This window comes from Nycticebus coucang, chromosome 1 (assembly GCF_027406575.1).
Source record: "Nycticebus coucang isolate mNycCou1 chromosome 1, mNycCou1.pri, whole genome shotgun sequence".
In the NCBI taxonomy this organism is placed as follows: domain Eukaryota; kingdom Metazoa; phylum Chordata; class Mammalia; order Primates; family Lorisidae; genus Nycticebus; species Nycticebus coucang.
In genome coordinates, this window is record NC_069780.1 from 44,786,731 (window position 1) to 44,812,399 (window position 25,669).

Sequence of the window (25,669 nt, forward strand, 5' to 3'; positions counted from 1 at the left end):
GTAAATATCTGATATGCAGGATGTATTTTCATTGGTCTCGACCCACAGGTTGAGAACCACTGGCCTAGTGAATGAAAGAAATTCATAACCCCAGCCTTGCTTGCTTCTCTCCTCTACATCCACTGCACGAGTCCCAGATCCAATATGCTGGGTAATAACTGCCATTCTTAAAATGTGGCGTTGGTTTTCTCAGCTCTATACTCTAAACATGAGCTTTTATCTACCAATGGCCTCTACCTCTACTCAAATCCAGCCTCTCTCTGCTTAAACAGACGCCCTTACACAACTCATTTTTCCTCCCACATAGAGTCCATTCCACATTTGAACTGTCCTAGTGCTAAATAAACAAACATAAATAAACCCTTTTCATGTTAAGACAAACATGATCTCCTTTTAACATCTCTGGTTGAAGTCACAGGCAACAAATCCAACCTGATTCCACATAATCCCCCTTTGCCCTTCTTGGTACACCATTTCATTTTTTCAAGGTGTAGCACCTAGAACTGGGCACAATTCTCTATCTAGTAGAGACAGTGCTATTGCCTTTACAATACTTTGAGCATGGTCTAACAGAAGACCAAAGCAGTGTCACAGCTTTGTCTGGACACTGTTCGATCAGTGCTACCCAAGATTGAATTAATTTTGCAGGCAATCACATTACATTGCTGACTTGTATTAAGTTTTCAGGACACTAAAACTCAAGAGTCTTTTTCGCTTGGACTGTATTTAAACGAAGTTTCTTGGAATTAAAGGTAGCATTTTACTTCAACTTTATTCTTTTTGCTTGTTAGAATCAGCCTACCAAGGTCTTTTGTTATCATGATCCTATTTTTCAACAAACTTATCTGTCTCTCCCAGTCTTCTGGAATCCAGAAATATAATTAACTTACCATCAGTGTCCTTTTCTAGTTTAGCAAATAATGAATATTTTGATCAGGACAAGGGTTAAGTGTCAACTTTATTCTTCTCTCTCAACATTCTTCAAATGCCCAGATTATTGGGTCCTCAAACTTTTTAAACAGGGGGGCAGTTCACTGTCCCTCAGACTGTTGGAGGGCCGGACTATAGTTTAAAAAAAAAAAAACTATGAACAAATTCCTATGCACATTGCACATATCTTATTTTGCAGTAAAAAAAAACAAAATGGGAACAAATACAATCACACCACCTCAGGTGGCCTGTGGGCCATAGTTTGAGGACCCCAAGACTGAGTCTTAACCTTTACTGTCCATAAGAATCACCTGAGATGATTGAAAAAAATGTAACACCTGGGTCTCAGCTCCAGAAAGTCAGGAGATGTGGAATAGGGCCCACGAACCTGGATCAATCTGTGTTGTTGTGAAAAGACCACATTTTTAAAATGGTGCCCTAAACTTTTTATTATATTAGCAATATCAATGTCTCCCTCCTCTAAGCTCATATAGTAACACCCTAAACTCTGCAACAGCAAGAATCCTATCTGTCTTATTCTCCACTATATCTAGTGCCTACAATGTTCTTGGGATCAATAATTACTTTTAAGTTAATGAATGAATGGGATCTTTATTGTCAACACCACTCATGTAACACAGGAATTCATTAACCCCCCCTGGTATATAGGTAAACTCCCAAACTGAATTATATCCCAGAAATGGCAAACATTATGTAAAATATAGATTTATATCTTGTGTAGCAACTTACACACAAAAGATTACTGCACAATTTATTATTGAAATAGATAAGTTTTGAAAAAAATAAAGATTCTACAAACAAGGATATGTGAGAATATAAGAGTTAACATAAATCGGTGGTTAAAAAATGGAATATACAATACAAAGTACTGGGGCAAGTACCTAGGGAATAAAAGTATAAAATTAGGTCCCTTCCTCACACCATATATTATACACAAAAATAAACTACAAACAGATTAAAAATCTAAATATGAAAAGCAAAACTGTAAAATATTTTAGGAGGAAAAATAAGAGACTATGTTCCATATATGGGGTCAGGGAAAGATTTTTAAAATAAGAAATGCAAAGCTCTTATAGAAATTTGAAGAAAAGAGGGCACAGTTAAATATTTTAAAATAGTTTTTGTAAGAAAAGACCATAAACAAGAAAGAGGACATGGCCAAGAATGGGAAAAGGCATTTGTAACACATAATAACAAAGAGTCTGCATACAGAACATATCCAAAAATTTTTTAAATTAAATTACAAAAAGATAACTCAACATACAAAGAGGCAAATAATATGAACACAGAATTCATGCAAGAGGGAGGCATTAGTCAGAGAAATACAATTAAAGAGACACCAAAAAAGTCAAAATAAATAAAATAATAAAATAAAATAAAATAAAAAATAAATAAAATAAAAGTAAAATTAAAAAATAGAACATTCTGGTGAGAATATGAGGAAACAAGAAGGAACTTATATTTTGCTATGATTAAACTGATAGAATTCCTTCAGAGGACAAATTGGTAGGGTCTCAGAAAATGGAAGAGAATTCCTCCTACTCCAGCGAAATGTCCTCACAGGTACACACCCAATGAGACAGGTGCATGGGTGTTTCCTGTAACATTGTTTTTTAATAACAAAACAAAAAAAAATGGAATCCCCCTAACTATTCATCGACAGGGGAATAAATAAACTGGGATATAAGCCTTACAAAAGGACTGAAAATTCATGTGGCAGTTAAAGTGAATGAACAAAATCTACATAGATGGACTGGAAATAGATAATGAGGCGAAGTGTGTACTATATGATACCATGAAAGAAAAAATATAAAACAAATATTTGCTGGGAAAATTTTTTCAACACAATGGTAGATGTTCTATTTTTTTTTAACTTTTTATTGTGACAATTTTCAAGCATGAAATTTAAGTAATATAATGAAACTCCTTGTACTTATCATTTTGCTTCAGTAATAATATTTTTCCAGACTAGAACACTGATTGTCTTTCTTTTCTTTTCTTTTTTTTCTTTTTGCAGTTTTTGGCTGGGGCTGGGTTTGACTCGCCACTTCCAGCATATGGGACCAGTGCCCTACTCCTTTGAGCCACAGGCGCCGCCCAGAACACTGATTTTCTCTGTTTGCCCTTCCCTTTGAATAGGGAAGACATCAGAATCAACTGCTCAAATGTTTGGGACAGTGAAAATAATCAGGACTATAAAAGCAAGAATGAAGCAGACGCAACCTGATTTTCTAGAAGGTATAAACAGAGAAATCTAAAAGACTCAAAGGATCAAAAACATTTAAAATGCACTCCCTATTCCTCACCATTCATAATTAAATAATCTGAGGTCTCTGCTACCTCTGTGGGGCTACAATTTCACCCTGAAACGTGTTCCTTGGGGAAGTACAAACGTAGCCACATCCCTGCCAAAGGCCCTTCTTCCTCTCTCCCTAAATCCATAGGTAGTCAGGGGCTTCCTGAGGGCTCTCTTTGACCCGGTGTCACCTGACTCACCCCACAGTGCTGTCAGCACCGACAGGGGAGACTTACAGCCTGGCTCAGTCACCCCAAGCCCGGGAGAACAGGAAGGGGCTGAAAGCACTGCTGAATAAAAGCCAAATTGAGCCGTTTGGGAAGGTGTACACGTACCGCTTGAAACAATGTGCTGCTGTAAGGACCCAGCAGCTACTCAGGAGTGTAGCCCCACAAAGGAGCCTGCCATCTCCGTGGGATGACTTCAGCCGGAGGGACACCTGCCACGGCCAGCCGCCCCTGGGAAGAAAATGAGCCACATGTTAACATCAGTGAGGCAAAAAAAAAGAAGAAAGAAAAGCACCATTTAAAGCAATGGCTTTAATGGCTTGGAGGTGGGAGGAAAGGAATAAATACAAAAGGGACTCTGAGATAGAAGATCCCTTCCTACTTTGAGCATGATGTCCCACCAAGTCCGAGCAGGCCCGGCATCAGCAACGCAGAAGATCTGCTCATAGGTATTTGGTGGGCACCACACTTATCTCTGCCGCTCTTTTAAACAAGTTGAGTCCTTTGCATACTTCATGACTTGCAGTGTAATTTCTCTCCTCACTCCTTTAAGCAGAGCGAAGGAGTAGTTAATAAACAAAGGGCTGGGGCGGCGCCTGTGGCTCAGTGAGTAGGGCGCCGGCCCCATATGCCGAGGGTGGAGGGTTCGGACCCAGCCCCGGCCAAACTGCAACCAAAAAATAGCTGGGTGTTGTGGCGGGCGCCTGTAGTCCCAGCTACTCCGGAGGCTGAGGCAAGAGAATCGCTTAAGCCCAGGAGCTGGAGGTTGCTGTGAGCCGTGTGACGCCACGGCACTCTACCGAGGGCAGTACAGTGAGACTCTGTCTCTACAAAAATAAAAAATAAAAAAATAAACAAAGGGCTGACTTTACATAGTAAATTCAACAAACATACTGAGATGAATCAATCTAAAACAAATACATTCTAAATTAGATGAATCTTTGTAGTTACAATGTTTTTTTTTGTTTGTTTGTTTGTTTTGTAGAGACAGAGTCTCACTTTATTGCCCTCGGTAGAGTGCTATGGTGTCACAGCTCACAGCAACCTCCAGCTCCTGGGCTTAGGTGATTCTCCTGCCTCAGCCTCCCCAGTAGCTGGGAACACAGGCGCCCGCCACAGTGCCCGGCTATTTTTTGTTGCACTTTGGCCAGGGCCGGGTTTGAACCCACCACCTTCGGTATATGGGGTTGGCGCCCTGCTCACTGAGCCACAGGTGCTACGACGTTTTGTTCAGGTCTCCTGTTAAATTATTTTGTTCTGCCACTTAACTTCTCAGCCATGTATCTACTGTCATACATCAGAGGACAGTGATATAGGAAGAACATGGTTTATATAAAGCAAACGTAGGTCAAAGAACAGTGTCATTATCAGTGCAGTCTGTGTTTAGAAAATAAAACGAGTAAATTAAACCCCTTACATACTAAGAGAACATCCCTAGTTTGTAACACTGTATGTTTATAAACAATTTCATCATATGGAAACTCTCCTCTGAAGAACATTTTACCTTAAGGAATTTTTCCCACCAATGATCCGCTTCTGCCGACGGTGCAGTAATCTCACACCACAGACAGATGAGAGGGACTCTGAAGCAGAAATAGGTCATGATCAAACTACTGTTGCTCATGGAGGGGTAAAAACCTAAGGAGCACACTCCCCTCAAGCTGCCTTCCTTATGTTTAAATGCCTTGTCTCCGTAAATTATAGGATAATTTTTCCTATAATGAAAATAAAAAGTTTTCTTATTTCACCAAACGAGTAATCCGAAAGCAGATGAGAAATTTTAATGAGGTTTGGGTCATTCAGCTGAAGGGGTCTCAAGGGCTGCTGAATGGTTTGACCCTGTCGAGTGCATTATCCTTGTAGCTACCTGCATTTCCTGCTGCTGATTATAGAAGTTGTTTTGGAGTTCAGGAATGTTAAACAAAAAATAAGGAAATTGAAAATGTGGCAGTAGTCTAAATTACTTACTTTACAAATACAACACTGTTCCGAGTCATATATGAAAATGTAACTCAGAGGAGGAAATCACATTTCCAACATAGAATCTCCATCTGAATTTATGTTTACTTAGTGTATGAAACATATGAAAAGGGTTTGTGTATTTAAGAATATACAAACTTCCCAAGGTAACAGACTAATGTCAAGAACAGACAGAAAAGAAGAGTTAAATTAAAACTGCATAAAAGGTGAAAAGGGAACACTTTTGCACTGCTGGTGGGAATGCAAACTAATATGTTCCTTTTGGAAAGATGTTTGGAAATCACTCAGGGATCTAAAAATAGACCTGCCATTCGATTCTTCAATTCCTCTACTAGGTATATATCCAGAAGACCAAAAATCACTTTATAACAAAGATACTTGCACCAGAATGTTTATTGCAGCCCCATGTATAATGGCTAAGTCATGGAAGAAGCCCAAGTGCCCATTGACCTATGAATGGATTAATAAATTGTGGTATATGTACACCATGGAATATTATGCAGCCTTAAAGAAATATGGAGACTTTACTTCTTTCATGTTTACATGGATGGAGCTGGAACATATTCTTCTTAGTAAAGTATCTCAAGAATGGAAGAAAAAGTGTCCAATGTACTCAGCCCTACTATGAAACCAATTTATAAACCCCCACACTTTCATATGAATGATACTACCCAACTATAGACCAAGAAGAAGGGGAAAAAAGAGAGGGAGGATGGGGAGGGGGGAGGATGGGTGGAGGGAGGGTAATTGGTGGGACCACACCTACAGTACATTTTACAAAGGTACAAGTTAAGGGTGGCGCCTGTGGCTCAAAGGGGTAGAGCGCTGGTCCCGTATGCCGAGGGTGGCGGGTTCAAACCCAGCCCCGGCCAAAAAAAAACGAAAAAACAAAGGTACAAGTTAAATCTACTAAGTGTAGAATATAAATGTCTTAACACAATAACTAAGAAAATGCGTTGAAGGCTATGTTAACCGGTTTGATGAAGTATTTCAAATTGTATATAAAACCAGCACATTGTACCCCATAATTGCATTAATGTACATAGCTAATATTTTATAAAAAAAAAAGACAAATGGATAAAACAATAATGTAGTATACCCAGACAAAGGAATATTATTCAACCTTAAAAGGGAATAAAGTACTGATTCATGCTACCGTACAGATGAAACTTAGACATGTATTATGCTAAGTAAAAGAAGCTGGTAGCAAAGACCACATAGGATTCCATTTGTAAGAAATGTCCAGAACAAATCTGTAGAGACAGAAAGATCAGTGATTGCTTAGGGAGGACAGGGTGGAGGGTTGTACAAGTGAGTGATGAAAAAAAAAACTGCATAAAGGGTGATGGTATAGGTTCAGCACCTGTAGCTCAAGTGGCTAAAGTGCCAGCCACATACACCAGAGCTGGCGGGTTCGAATCCAGCCTGGGCCTGCCAAACAACAATGACAACTACAACCAAAAAATAGCTGGGTGTTGGACGGGCACCTGTAGTCCCAGCTACTTTGGAGACTGAGGCAAGAGAATCACTTATGCCCAGGAGTTGGAGGTTGCTGTGAGCTGTGATGCTACAGCACTCTACCCAGAGTGACAGCTTGAGAACTCTGTCTAAAAAAAAAAAAAAAGGTGATGTATAAAAGAAGGGTGACTATAACAGGTATGACTGATGTTTAAAATAGTTTTAGAAAGTAGGAGAATTCATATGGAGGTACTTTGCTTCTTTGGTTAAGTATACATGTATCAAGTATAGATATGTACTATTTTTCTATTTGTATAAGGACAGAAGGGTGAGAATTTTGCCAAGAACATGCAGACCTAATCAGCACTGATGGTCTCTCATAATAAACAAGTAGAAGGGAGCCCCATAGGAAATTAGCAGTAGTTATTTCTTAATGGACAAAGAGGTTCAACAATGTGTACCAAGATGATTAATTTGCCAAATGATCTCAGAGGCATACTGTCAAATTTTAACTCCGTCTCTTAGAATATGAGTCCTCTAGATGACACTGCATCTTATAGGATATTGGAAAAAACATAAGTTTCCAATAATGACCCAAGTTGGGTCAATGCATATGATGCCAAGAAAAGGAATGATGTAATACTGAGCAAGCAAAACTTAGAAGTTTACATCATTCTGGGGCAAAGCACCAGATTTCAAGAAAGTAAAATCTATTTGAAGCTATACACTGTTACAAAAAAATAAATAAAAAGCAAAATGAAGTTCATGTATAAAAGGAAACCATCAGATAACCAAACAACCAATGATTTGAGTTTGAATCACCTCATAGAAGTCACTAAGTTCTAAGGGTCAATGAAAAATCAGTTGGTTAATAAATCACATTCTGTAATCTGGATCATGTATGATATCTTTTTACTTGTGGTATAGCAACATTGCAATTATCGTGGAAAGGTCTCAACAAAGAAAGTATTGCCAAAACTTTAGGAAGGCATAAAAACAAACATGCAAATAATAAAGAAAAAAACAGTATCTCATATTTTAGAATGAGTTTACACAGAAATGCAGTAAAATACATTATAGTTATTGAATTTTTATAACTACTTATGGAATTTGACATAATTCAAAGAATGAGTTACATTCAATTTGTAACTATAGTTTAAATTACTGAAGGAATTGAATAAATTAACTTATAATCAGCATTCAAGGAAAACTGGCTTATCAATTCATATAAATATTCATATATATATGCATATATATGTAAATAACAAAGAAAAAAGTACAAGGGGTTATCAATGTTTTTCTACACTCAAAATCCCCTCAGATAGTGAAAAATCATATTAACAACACCTATAATGTTCAAAAATGTTAAAAAAAAAACAAATTTAAGGTAAACAAACATCCAATTCATTTACTGAGATTAGAACTAAAGAGATTCATAACAGTGATCACATATTTCATTAATAAGTATTACCCTCAGCTTTTTAAATTTTTAAAAAATACATTGAGAGTCATAAAATTAAAAAGATTTTCAGGGAAAATGGAAAGATCAGTTGTCCTAATAATGCATTTAACAACACAGAGAATTCAGTATTTTCTCACCAGATATAGTGATGGAGCATATCTGAATTTATCGCCCCCACGATCCTAATACTTGCTACCTGGTGTTAAGATGATCCATTTTGAGCAAACAAGTTTTTTTGTCTTTTGGGGGGTTTTTTGGTAGAGACAGAGTCTCACTTTATCGCCCCCAGTAGAGTGCCCTGGCATCACATTACTCACAGCAACCTCCAACTCCTGGGCTTAGACGATTCTCTTGCCTCAGCCTCCTAAGTAGCTGGGACCACAAGCGCCCTCCACAATGCCCGGCTACTTCGCTGTTGCAGTTTGGCCAAGGCCGGGTTCAAACCTGCCACCCTCAGTACATGGGGCCTGCGCCCTATCCACTAACCACAGGTGCCACCCGAGCAAACAAGTTTTATCTCCCAGCCACATGGAATCAATCATATCACATTAGCCTGGGGCCAGCATAAAGAGGATAAGGGACCAAGGAGAACAAATAAAAAAAAGAGAAAATTGAAAATAAAACTTGTAAGGGATAGAATAAAAATGTGTATTTCTACTTAGTATAATGCTAGATTCATGCAGTGACTCACTATGATCTCATGTTTAGAATGCAGTAAGGAATCAGTAGTAGTTGTTAATATTATTCATAAAATAGTTTCAAAATTTGAGTTCATAAAATCTTATGAAAAGCTAAGAACATTGTCATTTTGATTTTGATGAGCTGAAATTCAAATTTTATTATAGATCAGATACGGTGCTAGAGTAATCACTGAACTAATAGACACTTTTCATTTTGGAGAAGAGGAGAGCAGTGAAGCCTGGAGAAGCTGATGAAATGAAATGAGCTCGGATGGTTCCTCAGAGGCCAAAACGAGATACATGTTCCCACTTTCCAGTCTAGCGTGACTTAAGGAATTTGAGATTTTTTGCTCTATCTGCATTCTTTTTGATTGGTGGGTTAAGTTGTAGACAAAACACAGAATGGATGGGGAAAGAGGACCAATGATTCATTAGTCACTCATTGAAATAATAAAAAATTGTTAAGATGATCAACATCTGTGATGGGCAAACACAGCTCTTAGAACTTGGTCCCCAAGGTGGGGGAAAGAACAAATACTCATCCTCTGAAATCATGTCACTTAATGTTTGTTTGATGTTTTGTGGTCCTTGAAAAGGGAGACAGAAATCTCTGCACGATGTGTGTTTTATTGCCACAGATATGGTAAACAAGCCTCTGCAACCCATTTTCAAGAAAGCACAGGTCCCATCTGGCTGGATGATGTCAGCTGCTCAGGAAAGGAAACCAGCTTCCTTCAGTGTTTCCGGAGACCGTGGGGAAGGCACGACTGCAGCCATCGGGAAGACGTTGGTGTCGCCTGCTACCCTGGTGGCGATGGACACAGACTTTCCCTGGGTGAGGACTGGCTACAGCCATCAAGTGTGCGCGATTTAGCAGTCACGGCACTTCTAACTGCTATCCCGAAAGTGAAGCATTTCTCAAATTTGGCATTTTTTGGTCTATTTCCCATAACTGTCTAATTTTTGGTAATTTTTATGCAGAGCAAAACCACCTTTTGAGTCTCTCTACCAACTGTTCAATTGCTGCTCCTAAATATGTTTCTCTTTGTTTGGAAGCCTAAGTTTCTCACTAAAATGTTTATAATCACATGTATCTAAAAGATGAACTGAAGAAGCTGCAATATCCATCCCCCTACTCCTTGGTCACCAATTTGGATTTTTATCTACCCTGAATTCTAATGCACTATTTGGGACAAGATTAAAAATAAAAGAGCCCCCACCCCCACCCCACCCTGGCCGGTTTCAGGATTTGTTTCTTTTCCAATCCTGAGCTACCCATTGCTCTTTGGATTTCTCAGTGGGCTTCCAAGTGGATTCCTCGGAGTTACTATCTTTCTAAGACATCCTTTTATTCTAGAAACTTCCCAGGGACCTCAGTTACAATTTGTTTAGATTTGTAGTTGGATAAAAGGTAACTAGCTCCTGGAATAGTCTTGAAATAATTATGGATAAAGATCGTTTTAAGAGCAGAAAGCAATTAAGCATTCTTGACAGCATTCTTAATGCCTACTGCGTAGGGCAGAATAAGTGTGAGTGAAAAATACAGAAAGAAGTATTCAAAAGACTTTCTAAAATGTTACTATAGCTCAGTTACATATCTCTACATGTATTTGTGTGTGTGGGTGAGTTGATGTGAAAATGAAATCAGATGGTCTTTTATCCTCGGGATTGAATCAACCCCTCTTGTATTCTTTTGTTTTGAGGCTGGGAAGCTGAAACTCTCACATTATAAATTGTTGAATCCTACAATATGAACTACTTTACATACTTTAAGTTTGTTAAAGCATATGGCTGCAGGAGAATATTCAAATATAGATGCACCTGGTCTTAACAAAAGCCAATATATCAAAATGATTAACTTTTAATACAAAGAGATAATTGTTCTTCTCATAAAATATAACCACAGATTTCTCCAAAATAGCTAATTCCCTCATTCATTCATCTAAAAACAAGTATTTGTTTCCTAAAAATTAAATATACCCAGAGGTTTCAGAAACTCTACTTAAAAGTATGAAAGATATTTACTGTATACCAAAATATGACATCTCATTTTTCTTAAATTTTTAAATTTCAGAGAACAAAATCTACCAAAAAAAATTTTTTAATCCATTTTAAATATTAGCCCTTTTGTTTAAAATATTACAGAAGGCCAAGCACAGTGGCAAGTGCCTATTATCTCAGTGAGGTGGGAAAATCGCTTGAGGCCAGGAGTTTCAGACCAATGTGGGCAACATAGAGACTCCATCTCTGCAAAAAATGAAAAACAAAAAGAACGAGCAAGGCATAATGGTGCCCACCTGTAGGGCCAGTTACTTGGGAGGCAGGAGTTGGAGGTTGCAGTGAGCTATGATCACACCACTGCGCTCCAGCCTGGCAACCGAGAGAGGAACCCAGACAAAATGTAATGAAGTGAAAAGAAATGAAATAAACTAAAAATACAGTATAATAAGATATAATAAAAACAATGCCATACAGCACAATAAATAAAACAGGCGAGTAAGAAGTCAAGGACTGAAAATAAAAGATTATTCTGAAATGTGAAAAAAAAAGCAAATAAGTGCCTTTGTTGGATTCATATTAATAATCAATTCTGGATCTTCAAGAATAGAAACAAGCAGGACAGCTTTATTTCATCCAAAGAAGGAAATACAAAAATAGCTAAGAATGTAAAAAGGGGATGATGCCGGAGATTACAGGTGTCTGTAAATTCCCTCCTACCCCTGAATCTGCTCTCGCTGTAAGCCCCAGCTGGGTGAGTTTGCCCAGAACCCCTGGCTCAGAACAAGAGACTGACTACATACATTCTTGTTGCTCAGAATTGCTATTATCAAAATACTACTTGTAGTAATGAGGTGTGGATTAGTATTTGTTTGACTTGTTTAGAGCCCCAGAAGGTGGCTTACCTTTATGACTGTTACCTGATGCTTTCTTGCCAAAATAATCACAAATAACTCCAGCATCTTCACTGTGGCGGCAGTTGTGTCTTCCGATGTCCTGCTTGATACAGTCAGCCAAGGACCTCTCATTTCCTGTGCACTTCACGTTATCCACATGGATAGGTCCTTTCCCTTCCCCAAAATAGGCCATGCTTCTTGCTCTGGCTGGACCCCTGAAAACAGAGCATTCTTAGGGCTCTGGAAAGTCAGTCCAGCATACAGCCGAATAAATCACAACATACGCTCATAATCAATTTCATTCTTCAATTTTACACACAGGAATTAACATCTGCATGTGCTAAAAACCATTTATTTCAGGACTGTCAAAAAAAAACTTAAATATGAGGTAACAACTATACCTTCTTTGTTGAAGGTACCCCACAGCTAAGAAAGTCATTGAATGGCACATCAAAAAATCACGATAAAGTCTCATTTAACCAGGGAAAAAGACCTCAAAATTTTCTATTCTCTTAAATGGTGCAATACTTTCTTAAAGCTGGTATAATATTGCCCAAGAAAAGGGGCAATAGGGGCAGCGCCTGTGGCTCAGTCAGTAGGGCGCCGGCCCCATATACCGAGGGTGGCGAGTTCAAACCCGGCCCCGGCCAAACTTCAACCAAAATATAGCCGGGCGTTGTGGCGGGCGCCTGTAGTCCCAGCTACTCGGGAGGCTGAGGCAGGAGAATCGCTCAAGCCCAGGAGTTGGAGGTTGCTGTGAGCTGTGTGAGGCCACGGCACTCTACCGAGGGCCATAAAGTGAGACTCTGTCTCTACAAAAAACAAAGAAAAGGGGCAATAAATTAGATTAAATAGTTATCTCAGGACCTAAGAACTGATTTTTTGCCTCCTTTGAAGAAAAAGTATAATTTTTAACAGAGAAAAAGAAAACCAGGAATCATGACTAGAAGGCTGACTTATTTTGGTTTATTATAATTTTTATTTTGATGATACATTATTGCTTAAATATGCAAATATAGGAACTTTATAATGAAATAAAATATTTCAAACTAACAGTACATTTAAAACTCAATTTCTGATAAATTAATACCATAGTTATGAAAGTTACTTGGAGGAGGCGGAGTAAGGCGGGTAGGATTGGCGCATGAGGAGCAATGTGCTATTTCCTCAGCTCAGTGGGAGAGAAAGTGCTGTCTCCTACAGTCCTGTGGGCTGTGCACTGCACAGCTCTGGGGACGCCATTCACATGGCTACACCCTGCACATCTGAACATGCAGCCAAGAGTAGGATGATGTATATTTGTTTCACTGCTATTTTTAAAAGATAGATATGTTTTACAGTCTTTCTTGGTTGTATATTTCCCAGTTAAAGGCAAAGAAAAACAGTGGGAAAATATTTCAAAATCTTTCCTATTCTGAAAAACCACAGCATAAGAGCCACATAAACATATATATCATCAAAAGTCTGAGTTTTATTTTTTTTAATTTCAAATTAACAACTCAAAATATATGACAGCAATGGAGCTTGAATCCTTAATCAAAACAGCACAAACCCAACCCATTGGTCCAATTACGAAATTAGAGCTTTGGTAAACTTTTATTTTCTATATGTAATAATTTTTTAATAAATTATATTTTCTGTTTATATATCAGTTGTATATTAGATATTGTAAAATCCAGAGGAGAACTTGGAACTTGTTAGAGTAATTTAATTTATCTTTCTCCATGTTATTTATGTGTGTAAATATATATAGTCACATGTATGTATATATGTAAATGTATGTATGTTTGTATAGACATACAAACATTTTTCAGGCATAATAACATTAGGATTCTATGGGGAAAGAAAATTTTAAATGCAATTTCAATGAGAAAAGGAAACTGCAAAATTTCTATAGGCCAAAAAAATATTTTTTGTTGATTCTCTCTCAGAGAAAAAAAAAAAAAAATATATATATATATATATATGATTCTGTGATGACACAGAATCAAATCACCATATTTTTTTTCAGACAGAGTCTCACTTTGTTGCCCTCTGTAGAGTGTTGTAGCATCACAGCTCACAGCAACCTCAAACTCCTGGGCTCTAGTGATTCTCTTGCCTCAGCCTCCCAAGTAACTGGGACAACAGGCGCTCACCACAATGCCTGGCTAGTTTTTAGAGACAAGGTCTCACTCTGGCTCAGGCTGGTCTTGAACTCCTGAGCTCAGGCAATCCACCCACCTCTCACTCCCAGAGTGCTCGGATTATAGGCATGAGCCACCATGCCCAGCCCAAATCACCATATTTAAATTTCATTGGGTATAATTTATAAAGTGATGTAACTGTTTTATCTTTAAGTGTCATAAGCAAATATGACAAAAATTAAATCCTTTGTGGCTATTTAAATATAAGAGAAATCAGATCTCTACTAAAACAGAGATCTCTACTAAATTTTAGATCTCTACTAAAACAGTGGAGGTACAGCATTTTAAAAATTACTTTAAGGAATGATGCTTTAATAAATATGCTCAAGAACAATGTCATATTGAAACACATGTTAACAGATTAACACAAAGTGCAAACTGAATGGAATTTCCATCATGGCCAATTTATCTCAATGGATTTAACTGATCTCAATACATTCTGTATTCTACATAACAATATGTTCATATGCTAACTTGGTCAGACATTATGTAATACATCATTAAACAATGCCTTTTACTTTTCTATTCAATCTGAGCATGTCCACGTTACTTGCCATTCACATTTCCTGGGTTTTATTACCTTATTTCTGTTTTCTCCATTATGAAAATGCTTTCTAACATTATTTTGATTTTCAGTGATTCCGAGGACTTTTCCATGTTTTCAGTCCAAGGACTAATCCTCAAGCATGATATAACTGCCTGGGGGACAGAGTTCTGGAGCTCCTATTTGTAAGACTCAAGCCTTTCAACGACTTAAAAGTTCTCTGGGTTGACTTCTTTCTTTTTCTTTTCTTTCTTTCTTTTTTTTGAGACAGAGTCTCACTCTGTTGCCCAGGCTGCAGAATCAGGCTAGTTCACAACAACCTCAAACTCCTAGGTTAAAGCCACCCTTCTTGCCTCAAGCCTCTTGAGTAGCTGGGACTACAAACATCTACCACAACGCCTGGCTAATTTTTTTTTTTTTTTGTAGAGAAGGAGTATCACTCTTCCACAGGCTGGTCAAACTCCTGAGCTCAAGCATCCTCCAGCATTGGCCTCCCAGAGTGCTAAGATTATAGGTATGAGCCTACAAATAAATTCTTCATTAAAATTTTTTTATGGTTCAAAATAGACTTGGAGAAAAAGATATCCATTCACAACTAAATATTATATATTTAATATATAATATTGGAGGGTTTCAAAAAATATATACACATTTTTAAGAAATAAAAAACTATATTAAAATTGTAATAATATTTACTGGTAACATTTGGTATCTTTGTTATAATTCTGAATCAAGACAACATGCTTCCAGTACTAGAAACTGAATGATAGAAACTATTCATAATTTTAGGTAAGAAGTAACTCATTTGAACAAGCATTGGAAAATCAGAAATGGTCATCAGTAACGATCCCAGATAGTTAAGCTTTCCTTACTTATAGCCAAGCTGTCGACAGATCACAGCTGCATCCTTATCAGTCCATCCATCGTCACAGATTGTTCCCCACTGGCCATTGATAAAAACCTCCACTCGTCCTTCTTTCTTATTTTCTCCATCCATCAGTCTGATAGGAAAACCTAAGTCATGATTCAAAAGTATCAGAAAAGTCAAAACAAGCAAAATGATGCTAAGGCATGAAAGACTTTACAAAATATAATAGTTCTAAGTCATCAATAAAATCAGCTGGGCAATCCTTTTTGGAGAGAGAGCTATCAACAAAAAATTGTATCCACCTTTATATTTATTTTATTTTATTTTCGAGACAGCATCTCACCATATCGCCCTGAGTAGACTGTTGTGGCGTCACAGCTCACAGCAACCTCAAATTCTTAGGCTTAAGCAATTCTCTTGCTTCAGCCTCCCAAGTAGCTGAGACTACAGGCCCCCACACACACCGAACTATTTTTTTGTTGCAGTTGTCATTGTTGGTTAGCAGGCCTGGGCCAGGTTTGAACCCTCCAGCCATGGTGTATGTGGCTGGTGCCGTAACCACTATGCTACGGTCACTGAGCTTGAATCCACTTTTATCATGACTTTTGAAGACTTACAGTCAAAGTGCTCCTCTTGCTCAACTTTGTAATCTCAGAATTTGGAACAGTGCCTGACACACAGAGGGCTTGCAATAGCTGTTTGTTGAATAATGAATGAATAACACTATTAAATTGTAAATCACTTTATTACATCTCACTGCTAAATAGCTAAAGAACATTAACTTTGAGTTGTTTTTGTTTCGTGTCTGTTCATTTATCCATGAACGTAGCGAAGAATGTATGAGGTCTGACAATCAAGTTCGTGAACCCATCCTTCTCCTTCTCTAAGCTGATCTTTTAAATACACAGTATCTTTTAATAAGTGGGAAAATAATGATCTAATTGAATGAATAAATTGAATGTTTAAATTCCAAAGGATATTTGGCTCAGACATAATGTTCTTCAGACAAATGATTTTAGTTACTAGACATTACTGACATTAGAACTAAAGCGATTCATAATAGTGATCACATATTTCATTAATAAGTATTACCCTCAGCTTTTTAAATTTTTAAAAAATACATTGAGAGTCATAAAATTAAAAAGATTTTCAGGGAAAATGGAAAGATCAGTTGTCCTAATAATGCATTTAACAACACAGAGAACTCAGTATTTTCTCACCAGATATAGTGATGGAGCATATCTGAATTTATCACCCCCACGATCCTAATACTTGCTACCTGGTACTAAGAGGATCCATTTTTGAGCAAATAAGTTTTTGTTTGTTTGTTTTTTGTAGAGATGTAGTCTCACTTTATCGCCCCAGTAGAGTGCCCTGGCATCACACTGCTCACAGAAACCTCCAACTCCTGGGCTTAGGCGATTCTCTTGCCTCAGCCTCCTGAGTAACCAGGACCACAAGCGCCCTCCACAACGCCCGGCTACTTCCCTGTTGCAGTTTGGCCAGGGTCAGGTTCGAACCCGCCACCCTCAGTACATGGGGCCTGCGCCCTACCCACTGACCACAGGCGCCACCCGAGCAAACAAGTTTTATCTCCCAGCCACATGGAATCAATCATATCACATTAGCCTGGGGGCCAGCATAAAGAGGATAAGGGACCAAGGTTAACAAATAAAAAAAAGAGAAAATTGAAAATTGTCGGAAGCCATATAAGGCACAGCTCGGCCTTACTTCCTCTTTAAGTAAAAAACAGTTTCACCTTTACCCTGTAACTTTGCCCGGCAACTAGCCAACCAATCACCTTATGCCCCATCTTGCTTACTCTAGCCAATCCCCAGTTGACAACTCCTCTGAACCTCCCAACAAGACACACCCTCCTTCCCCGTAATGCTTATAAGGCACAAGTTTTTCAGTAAAGTTTGAGACTTGATCAGAAAACTGTCTTGTCTCCCTTTCTCGCGCCCCTTGTTTGTTTTTCTCCTTTAGGTGGTTCCTGCGTCCCCCGTTGCTCTCCCGCGGGTCGGGACAGAAAATAAAACTTGTAAGGGATAGAATAAGAATTTGTATTTCTACTTAGTATAATGCTAGATTTATGCAGTGACTCACTATGATCTCATGTTTAGAATGCAGTAAGGAATCAGCAATATGCTTTAACAAACTTAAAGTAGTGTAAAATAGTTCATATTGTAGGATTCAACAATTTATAATGTGAGAGTTTCAGCTTCCCAGCCTCAAAACAAAAGAATACAAGAGGGGTTGATTCAATCCCGAGGATAAAAGACCATCTGATTTCATTTTCACATCAACTCAAACACATGTAGAGATATATAACTGAGCTATAGTAACATTTTAGAAAGTCTTTTGAATACTTCTTTCTGTATTTTTCGCTCACACTTATTCTGCCCTATGCAGTAGGCATTAAGAATGCTGTCAAGAATGCTTAATTGCTTTCTGCTCTTAAAACGATCTTTATCCATAATTATTTCAAGACTATTCCAGGAGCTAGTTACCTTTTATCCAACTACAAATCTAAACACATTGTAATTGAGGTCCCTGGGAAGTTTCTAGAATAAAAGGATGTCTTAGAAAGATAGTAACTCCGAGGAATCCACTTGGAAGCCCACTGAGAAACTCCAAAGAGCAATGGGTAGCTCAGGATTGGAAAAGAAACAAATCCTGAAACCGGCCAGGGTGGGGTGGGGGTGGGGGCTCTTTTATTTTTAATCTTGTCCCAAATAGTGCATTAGAATTCAAGGTAGATAAAAATCCGAATTGGTGACCACGGAGTAGGGGGATGGATATTGCAGCTTCTTCAGTTCATCTTTTAGATACATGTGATTATAAACATTTTACTGAGAAACTTAGGCTTCCAAACAAAGAGAAACATATTTAGGAGCAGCAATTGAACAGTTGGTAGAGAGACTCAAAAGATGGTTTTGCTCTGCATAAAAATTACCAAAAATTAGACAGTTATGGGAAATAAACCAAAAAATGCCAAATTTGAGAAATGCTTCACTTTCGGGATAGCAGTTAGAAGTGCCGTGACTGCTAAATCGCGCACACTTGATGGCTGTAGCCAGTCCTCACCCAGGGAAAGTCTGTGTCCATCGCCACCAGGGTAGCAGGCGACACCAACGTCTTCCCGATGGCTGCAGTCGTGCCTTCCCCACGGTCTCCGGAAACACTGAAGGAAGCTGGTTTCCTTTCCTGAGCAGCTGACATCATCCAGCCAGATGGGACCTGTGCTTTCTTGAAAATGGGTTGCAGAGGCTTGTTTACCATATCTGTGGCAATAAAACACACATCGTGCAGAGATTTCTGTCTCCCTTTTCAAGGACCACAAAACATCAAACAAACATTAAGTGACATGATTTCAGAGGATGAGTATTTGTTCTTTCCCCCACCTTGGGGACCAAGTTCTAAGAGCTGTGTTTGCCCATCACAGATGTTGATCATCTTAACAATTTTTTATTATTTCAATGAGTGACTAATGAATCATTGGTCCTCTTTCCCCATCCATTCTGTGTTTTGTCTACAACTTAACCCATCAATCAAAAAGAATGCAGATAGAGCAAAAAATCTCAAATTCCTTAAGTCACGCTAGACTGGAAAGTGGGAACATGTATCTCGTTTTGGCCTCTGAGGAACCATCGAGCTCATTTCATTTCATCAGCTTCTCCAGGCTTCACTGCTCTCCTCTTCTCCAAAATGAAAAGTGTGGATTAGTTCAGTGATTACTCTAGCACCGTATCTGATCTATAATAATATTTGAATTTCAGCTCATCAAAATCAAAATGACAATGTTCTTAGCTTTTCATAAGATTTTATGAACTCAAATTTTAAAACTATTTTATGAATAATATTAACAACTACTTTATTTGTAACATTGCATTAAAAAACTAAGTATATCGTAATAACTGTGTATGTTGCAGAAATAGGAAAGATCTACAAAATAAAATTGGTAATGAAGTCAGTCTACACACTTTCTTTCTCCCCCTAGTTTTTTTTCTTTTGTGCTAATAAAATGCAAACCTCCAGAAATCACTGAGTGTAAGGATCTTTCAGGTGTCTTTTGGTTCTAACAGTCTATGAAGTCCAACTCTCAAATTTTATGTCTTTCATTTCCCTCATTCCATGTTCTTCTTACTTCTATACTAAGAGTATAGAGATTATTCTCCCTGCCATGAATTTTATTACTTTTTTCCTATACCAGTATTGATTAAATTAAGTTAGCAATATGAACATTTTACTAAATTAAAATAGTGAAACATTTAATGAACCATTCTAAGGCTTTTTTCCCTCCTATCTGCTGACTACTTAAATTGTAACCAGAATAGTAATTCACCTAAATCCCACACTGCTATCATTGTTTTTTTTTTTTTACATTCCCTCACCCGCAGTGTGTAAGGTTGGTACGATGGTCATTTTGATGGGTCCACTTGGCTAAGCTATACGCCGCAACTATTTTTTTAAATTTATTTTATCTTACGTATATATATATATTTTTTTTTTTTGCAGTTTTTGCAGTTTTTGGCCAGGCCCGGGTTTGAACCCACCAACTCCGGCATATGGGGCTAGCGCCCTACTCCTTTGAGCCACAGGCGCTGACCAATATTTTTTTTATTTCAGATTAATATGAGAGTACAAATGATTAAGTTACAATGTTGCCATTTTTTGAGGTAAAGTTCAAATTGTAGTGGAGCCCTTCCTGGGGGGTGGGAGGGGAATGTACCCTTACATTGTGACTATTAGATGAGAACTATTGCTATTATTTTTATACCATTTTTATACAAAATGCCTCAATCTGATTATCAACTCTACAGGGTGTCCATATAGTTGATGTGCAATTATGGACGCCCTGTATGACATAGAACAGGACGTCATTTCACTTTGTGATTGCATTTGTACAAAAAAACCTTTTTCTCATTCTCTAAAAAATTCTTTTTCAAAAATTCCTCTCTAAACTAAATGTAGGACATGCTCTTACTACTTTCCAGCACAATCATTTAGAACTTTTACCACATATTATTGAGAACATTTTTAGAGCCAGTAAATTTTTATACTATGCGTATGAAAGCAAAACTGAATGGACTTGTGGAACAAAATAAATAAAATATGAAGGAAAAACTCAATGTACTTCAACTGTTTTCATTAATAAGGAAAAATATGAATATAAATAGTAAACATAGGAAATGGAATACAGTTAATAATGTAGCAGATAATTACTTAAACAAAATGACACATATTAAGTAATTCTCATTAATTAAAAGTCAACGCCCATATTTATGTGGCTATCATGTCACACCCCTTTACCCAGTGATTATAACTGCTCTGCCCAAGAAAATTCAAGACATGGGACAATCATGTACACTTATACCTTCATGATAGCGTTGTTCATAACAGTGAAAGAAAAAATTAAATTAAACTAAAAATTAAGTAAATGATGCTATGAGCATTTGATGTATATTGTTATTAAAAATTGTGACTAAAGCAATAAAAAGGTTAAAAAAGTATATAAAAATTACATGTTCACTACTAGACCTGTTATAAAGTTACACACACCACTTATAGTAATGATGCATAATGACGGATAGTTTTTTATTTTCTTACTTTTCTGTCTTATATTACTTTTATAAATTTTTAAATATACGTATAAACACAGCTTTTCCTCACTTGAATAAAGGTATATTTTTAGGCTTCTGTGAATATCTGCAAATAGCTCTATTTCAAGCCGAAAGGCAATAATTTTGCCAATTTTTTTCAAGCATGAGACAATTATTTCAAGTATTACATAGAAAAACAAGAAAGAATGGGCATTCATGGGCTTCATTCACTATCTAACTGAAAAGGCATCATTTGCAGTTCCTTTGACATAGTTAAGTCTTTACTCTGGAATGCATCGTGTGTGATAGGAAATATATGTCTCAAAGTATGATACTTAGCTTTTAAGTGAGTGAGGGCAAAGGCGAGTTCTAAAGGTCATCTCATGACAAGAAGGCTGTTTTTCTCAAATAAAAGTGATAATTATCATCATATTCTGAGAAAGAGAATAATGCAGTTCTAAAGCATTTGACACCAGATTTCTCTGCAATTTTAGACACAATGATGTCATAACCAACAACATCCAATTGACAAAATGGGGCATTCAGAGTCCTTGTTGAATAGACACAAAGTGACCTAGAAGTCACCCGCTGGCTTCAACCAGTTATTCAAGAAGAGGAGTGGTGGTGGGAAAGGTAAATGCCATCCCCAGCAAGCAATGGTTATCCCTCGCCTTAGAAAATGTCATAGTTTTTATTGTTGAACTTCCATATATAGGTAGGTAGAGAGGTGATAGAGAATATGTCTTTTTAGCGTTGTAGAAATTACAACAGAGATCACACAATAATACTTTCACAGATATCATGTGGCATTTAGCTGCCTCATACCAATGAACCTTACTTAAATCCCAGCTGTCGACAAACCACAAATGTATTCGGCTCCGTCCAGCCATCATCACAGACAGTGCCCCACTGTCCCCTGTAATACACCTCCAAGCGACCCTCGTGGCTGCCCTTCCCACCTGCAAGTCTGATGACCCCGTCTGCGATAAAAAGGAGACACAGAGACAAAGGAAATCACTTCTCAAAAACAAGGCAAACAAGATTGCCATTTCACAAGAAATATCACCACATTCAGGCCTCCCCGTAGGCCTTTTATTAAACTTACATCTGTGCTCAATGACCTGAGGTTATTGAATTGATTCTGAAATGTGACATGACATATTTCTGTCTTAATAAAATACCAATTCCTTTTTATTTGTACTCTATTCTCTAAGTAGAAAAATATATTCTGGCATAATTCCAAAAGATCTATTTAAATTTCTCTGGACTAAAAAAATATGTGGGAAATTTCCTATAACATCAGTCTCTTTAAATCTAAGCAGTATTGGTCATTTAAATTTAGAAAGTAAGAAAACATATTAACTTGGAAACAGCTCAAAATTTTAAGTGCAAATAAAATATGAAGACAGAAAAAAACTGTTCTGGATAAAGGACAATCTGTCATGTCAACACATTTAGTATTCCTTAGGCATTCATGAATTACAAAAATTGGAACACGCATCTCGCCTTCCTTCTTTTATTGATGATAACAGACCTGAGTTTGAATCTTATTAGCTCAATGAATAATTAATTCCCTGAAAATTCTATAAAGAATTTCTAAGCAGACACATATATAATAAATTTAATTCCAAAAAAGTAGATTTTAAAACCATTTCCATCCAAAATAATGCAAATACTCCCCAATCAAACATATAAATAATCTTGGGTAAAAGTCATGCTTCTCATGAATCTCTAAGTTCTTTCAAAAGCAAATAAAGATCTCTTAGCAACAGACATAAACACTTTACTATCTACAAAGCACTGTGATGAGAATTACCTCATCGAAAAAAAAAAAAAAAAAAGAGAATTACCTCATCGGACCATCACAGCAACATTTGAAAGAGGGGGAAATAGTGGCTTAAGAAGATGAAGTACTCTGGTTTAAAACCTGGCATAAATTATCTTATTTTTATTGTATATCAATATCTTAATCTGTTAATAAAAACAATAGCATGTAGAAAATTACATCAACAAAAATGTAAATTTAGTATTTCATAAGCTCTAAGAAGTTATTCTTTTGATTTTTATTAAAGAAAGATTGAAACAAAAACATTTTTTCTTCACATTCTTGTTATCATAGAAACAATGGCTCTGATGACTCAACTTCTCTTACCTGTCCATTTTTTTCTTCTTGCCCCCAACATGTTAAGTACATATACACACACCAGTCTGCACTCAGACATGTCCTTCTTATAACACCTGGCATATTATGATAGGCATGTTACATTCTGGAATATTCTAAAAATTGAGCGCAGCAAAGTTCACTTGGTTTCTCAAACAGTGTGCTTTAATCAGCAATTGCAACATTACAGTTTTTCCAGCTATAAACACATTAAACACATTCTGAGAGTCAAGGCAAGTTACTAAATAAATTGACTAAAGATGAAAATATTATACCTACTGTCTGAAATTTATCACTCCACACTGATTTTTATTATTGAGTACTATATTGCAATGAAGTCATATTTTCTGATCAAGCTTTGTAGGATAGTACAAGATTAAATTGAAAAATTCAGAAATATCTGTGAATAAGGATGTGGTATTTTAATATATAATTTGTGGTTTTGTTTTTTTTAGTTTTATTTGGAGCATTGATTTGTATGCTCATTTGGTAGGATAAGGGAAGCTGTGGCAAGCCCAAATGGTGCTGGGAGCAGGAGTTGGCATATTGATGTGGTGACATCCTCACCTGTAACAGGGGTACAGGACACTCCAGCATCTTCCTTATGGCCACAATTATGTTCTCCCCAGGAACTCTTTGGACATTGCTCAATGGAAAGCTCATTCCCAGTACAACGCACTTCATCCAACATTACTGGGCCAGATCCTTCTCCAAAATATGCCTGATTCCATGCTTTGGCAATGCCACTGAACAAGCATAAAAACATAAAGATTTTGGATTAGACACCAAAGCTTGGTCTGATGTATTCTTTTGCCCCTGATAAAAGCATAATTATTAATTCTTACTTATCAATTCACTTCAAAAGTCATGCATGACTTTCTATATTTCTTTTTTATTTGTTGTGCTTCATATTTTCAGCCATTACCCGTCTTTCAATAATGGGTAGGTATTACCCAATATTTATCCTCCTTTTCTTCATTAGTAATGAAACCTCAGATTTTTAGAAGGACAACAGGGCTATCCAGAATAAAGATCATTTTCCTAGCCTCCCCTCCTTCTAGATGACTAAGTTTGTTTGTGGCAAAATATATATAACATAAAATTTAGCATTTTAATAAATTTTAAGTTTATATTATTATAAATTAAGTATATTCACATTGTTGTACAACTGTCATCACTGTCCCTCTCATTTTTCGTCATCACAAAAATGGAACTCTGCACCTGTTTTAGATGACTAAGTTTTGGCCAGTGATTTTAGGTGGAAGTGTCATGTATCACATCTAGGAAGTGTCCTTTCCTTGTTTCACTTCTTGCTAACTGCACGGCAGAGGTGATGTTTGGAGCTTGAAAAGATACTTTGGGCCCTAAGATGTCACACTGAGGATGACAGATGCAAGCAAGAAAGAGCCTGGGGCCCTGATGATGGGGAACCAGCAAACTAGCCTTGAACTGGCTACCTCTTGTCTTTTTTCTTGAGAGAGAAATACATTCTTCTTTAAACTTGTTTAAGTCACTGTTACACACAGCCAAATCCATTTCTAACAAAAACCTCTCTTCACTTAAATTCATTTGTAGAAAATTTACTTCTCCCACAATTCAAAATGAAATCATGTTCTAAAACCTCAGAGTTCAGTGAAGGAGATCACAATCACCTGTCAAAATGATGGATGACTTCAGAAATTTCATTTTTAACCCCAGATAGCCTTTTAATTTTTAGACTACAGCAGGTGTATTTTTAGTTTTTTCCAATGATACCATACCTATTCCCCATTATTTTAGTTGTCCTTTTCTTATAACAACTACTGTGAGAACTTACAACAAAAAAAATAAGGAAAAAAAGTTTGCTCAATGGTTGTAATATCCTTGGGTAATCAACTTTGCAATCGAAAAGGAGTCTATTTGACTAATCTTACTAGATTATGAAAGTTACTTTTAAAAGGACATATGTGTAAAAACTACCCCCAAACACCTAAAAGTTAAACAACTCTTTAAATATCACAAAGGCAAATTCTTAGGGGAGAGTCTATCATTGCCTGACCCACTTTCTGTTTAAAATTCAGAGTGAGTGCCCAGGGGAAGGCTAAAGAACTATTTCTAGGAGGACGGACAGAAGAAGCTGAGGAAAAGAAAAGCAGATTGCTTAAGCAAGGTATTTTTGTGGAGTTAAAATCTTTAGAGTTAGAATCTTGACACTTAAATCACAAACTGATATTTGTGGCACAAACAAAGCTAATTAGACAAGAAAACACGATAAAGAACGTCTAACACAAATGGTATTGTTGAAATGAATTCGTTTTCATTTTGCGAGTGAATTTGTTTGTTTCACTAAGGAAAACACAAGGAAGGAACAGAAGCTCGT

At 37.1% G+C, this 25,669-nt stretch overlaps 1 protein-coding gene across 1 annotated transcript in view; it reads right to left on the reverse strand.

Annotated features, from left to right (window-relative positions):
- Positions 1-25,669, reverse strand: part of PRSS12 (serine protease 12) — a 63,968-nt gene that overhangs the window by 14,689 nt on the left and 23,610 nt on the right. The window contains exons 3-9 of the mRNA XM_053571596.1: positions 23,878-24,056; positions 21,988-22,129; positions 18,634-18,830; positions 15,551-15,692; positions 11,958-12,163; positions 4,979-5,057; positions 3,583-3,705 (exon numbers count right to left, since the gene is read on the reverse strand). Coding sequence (XP_053427571.1) covers positions 3,583-3,705; positions 4,979-5,057; positions 11,958-12,163; positions 15,551-15,692; positions 18,634-18,830; positions 21,988-22,129; positions 23,878-24,056 — 1,068 coding nt within the window. The remainder of the gene's footprint in view (positions 1-3,582; positions 3,706-4,978; positions 5,058-11,957; positions 12,164-15,550; positions 15,693-18,633; positions 18,831-21,987; positions 22,130-23,877; positions 24,057-25,669) is intronic.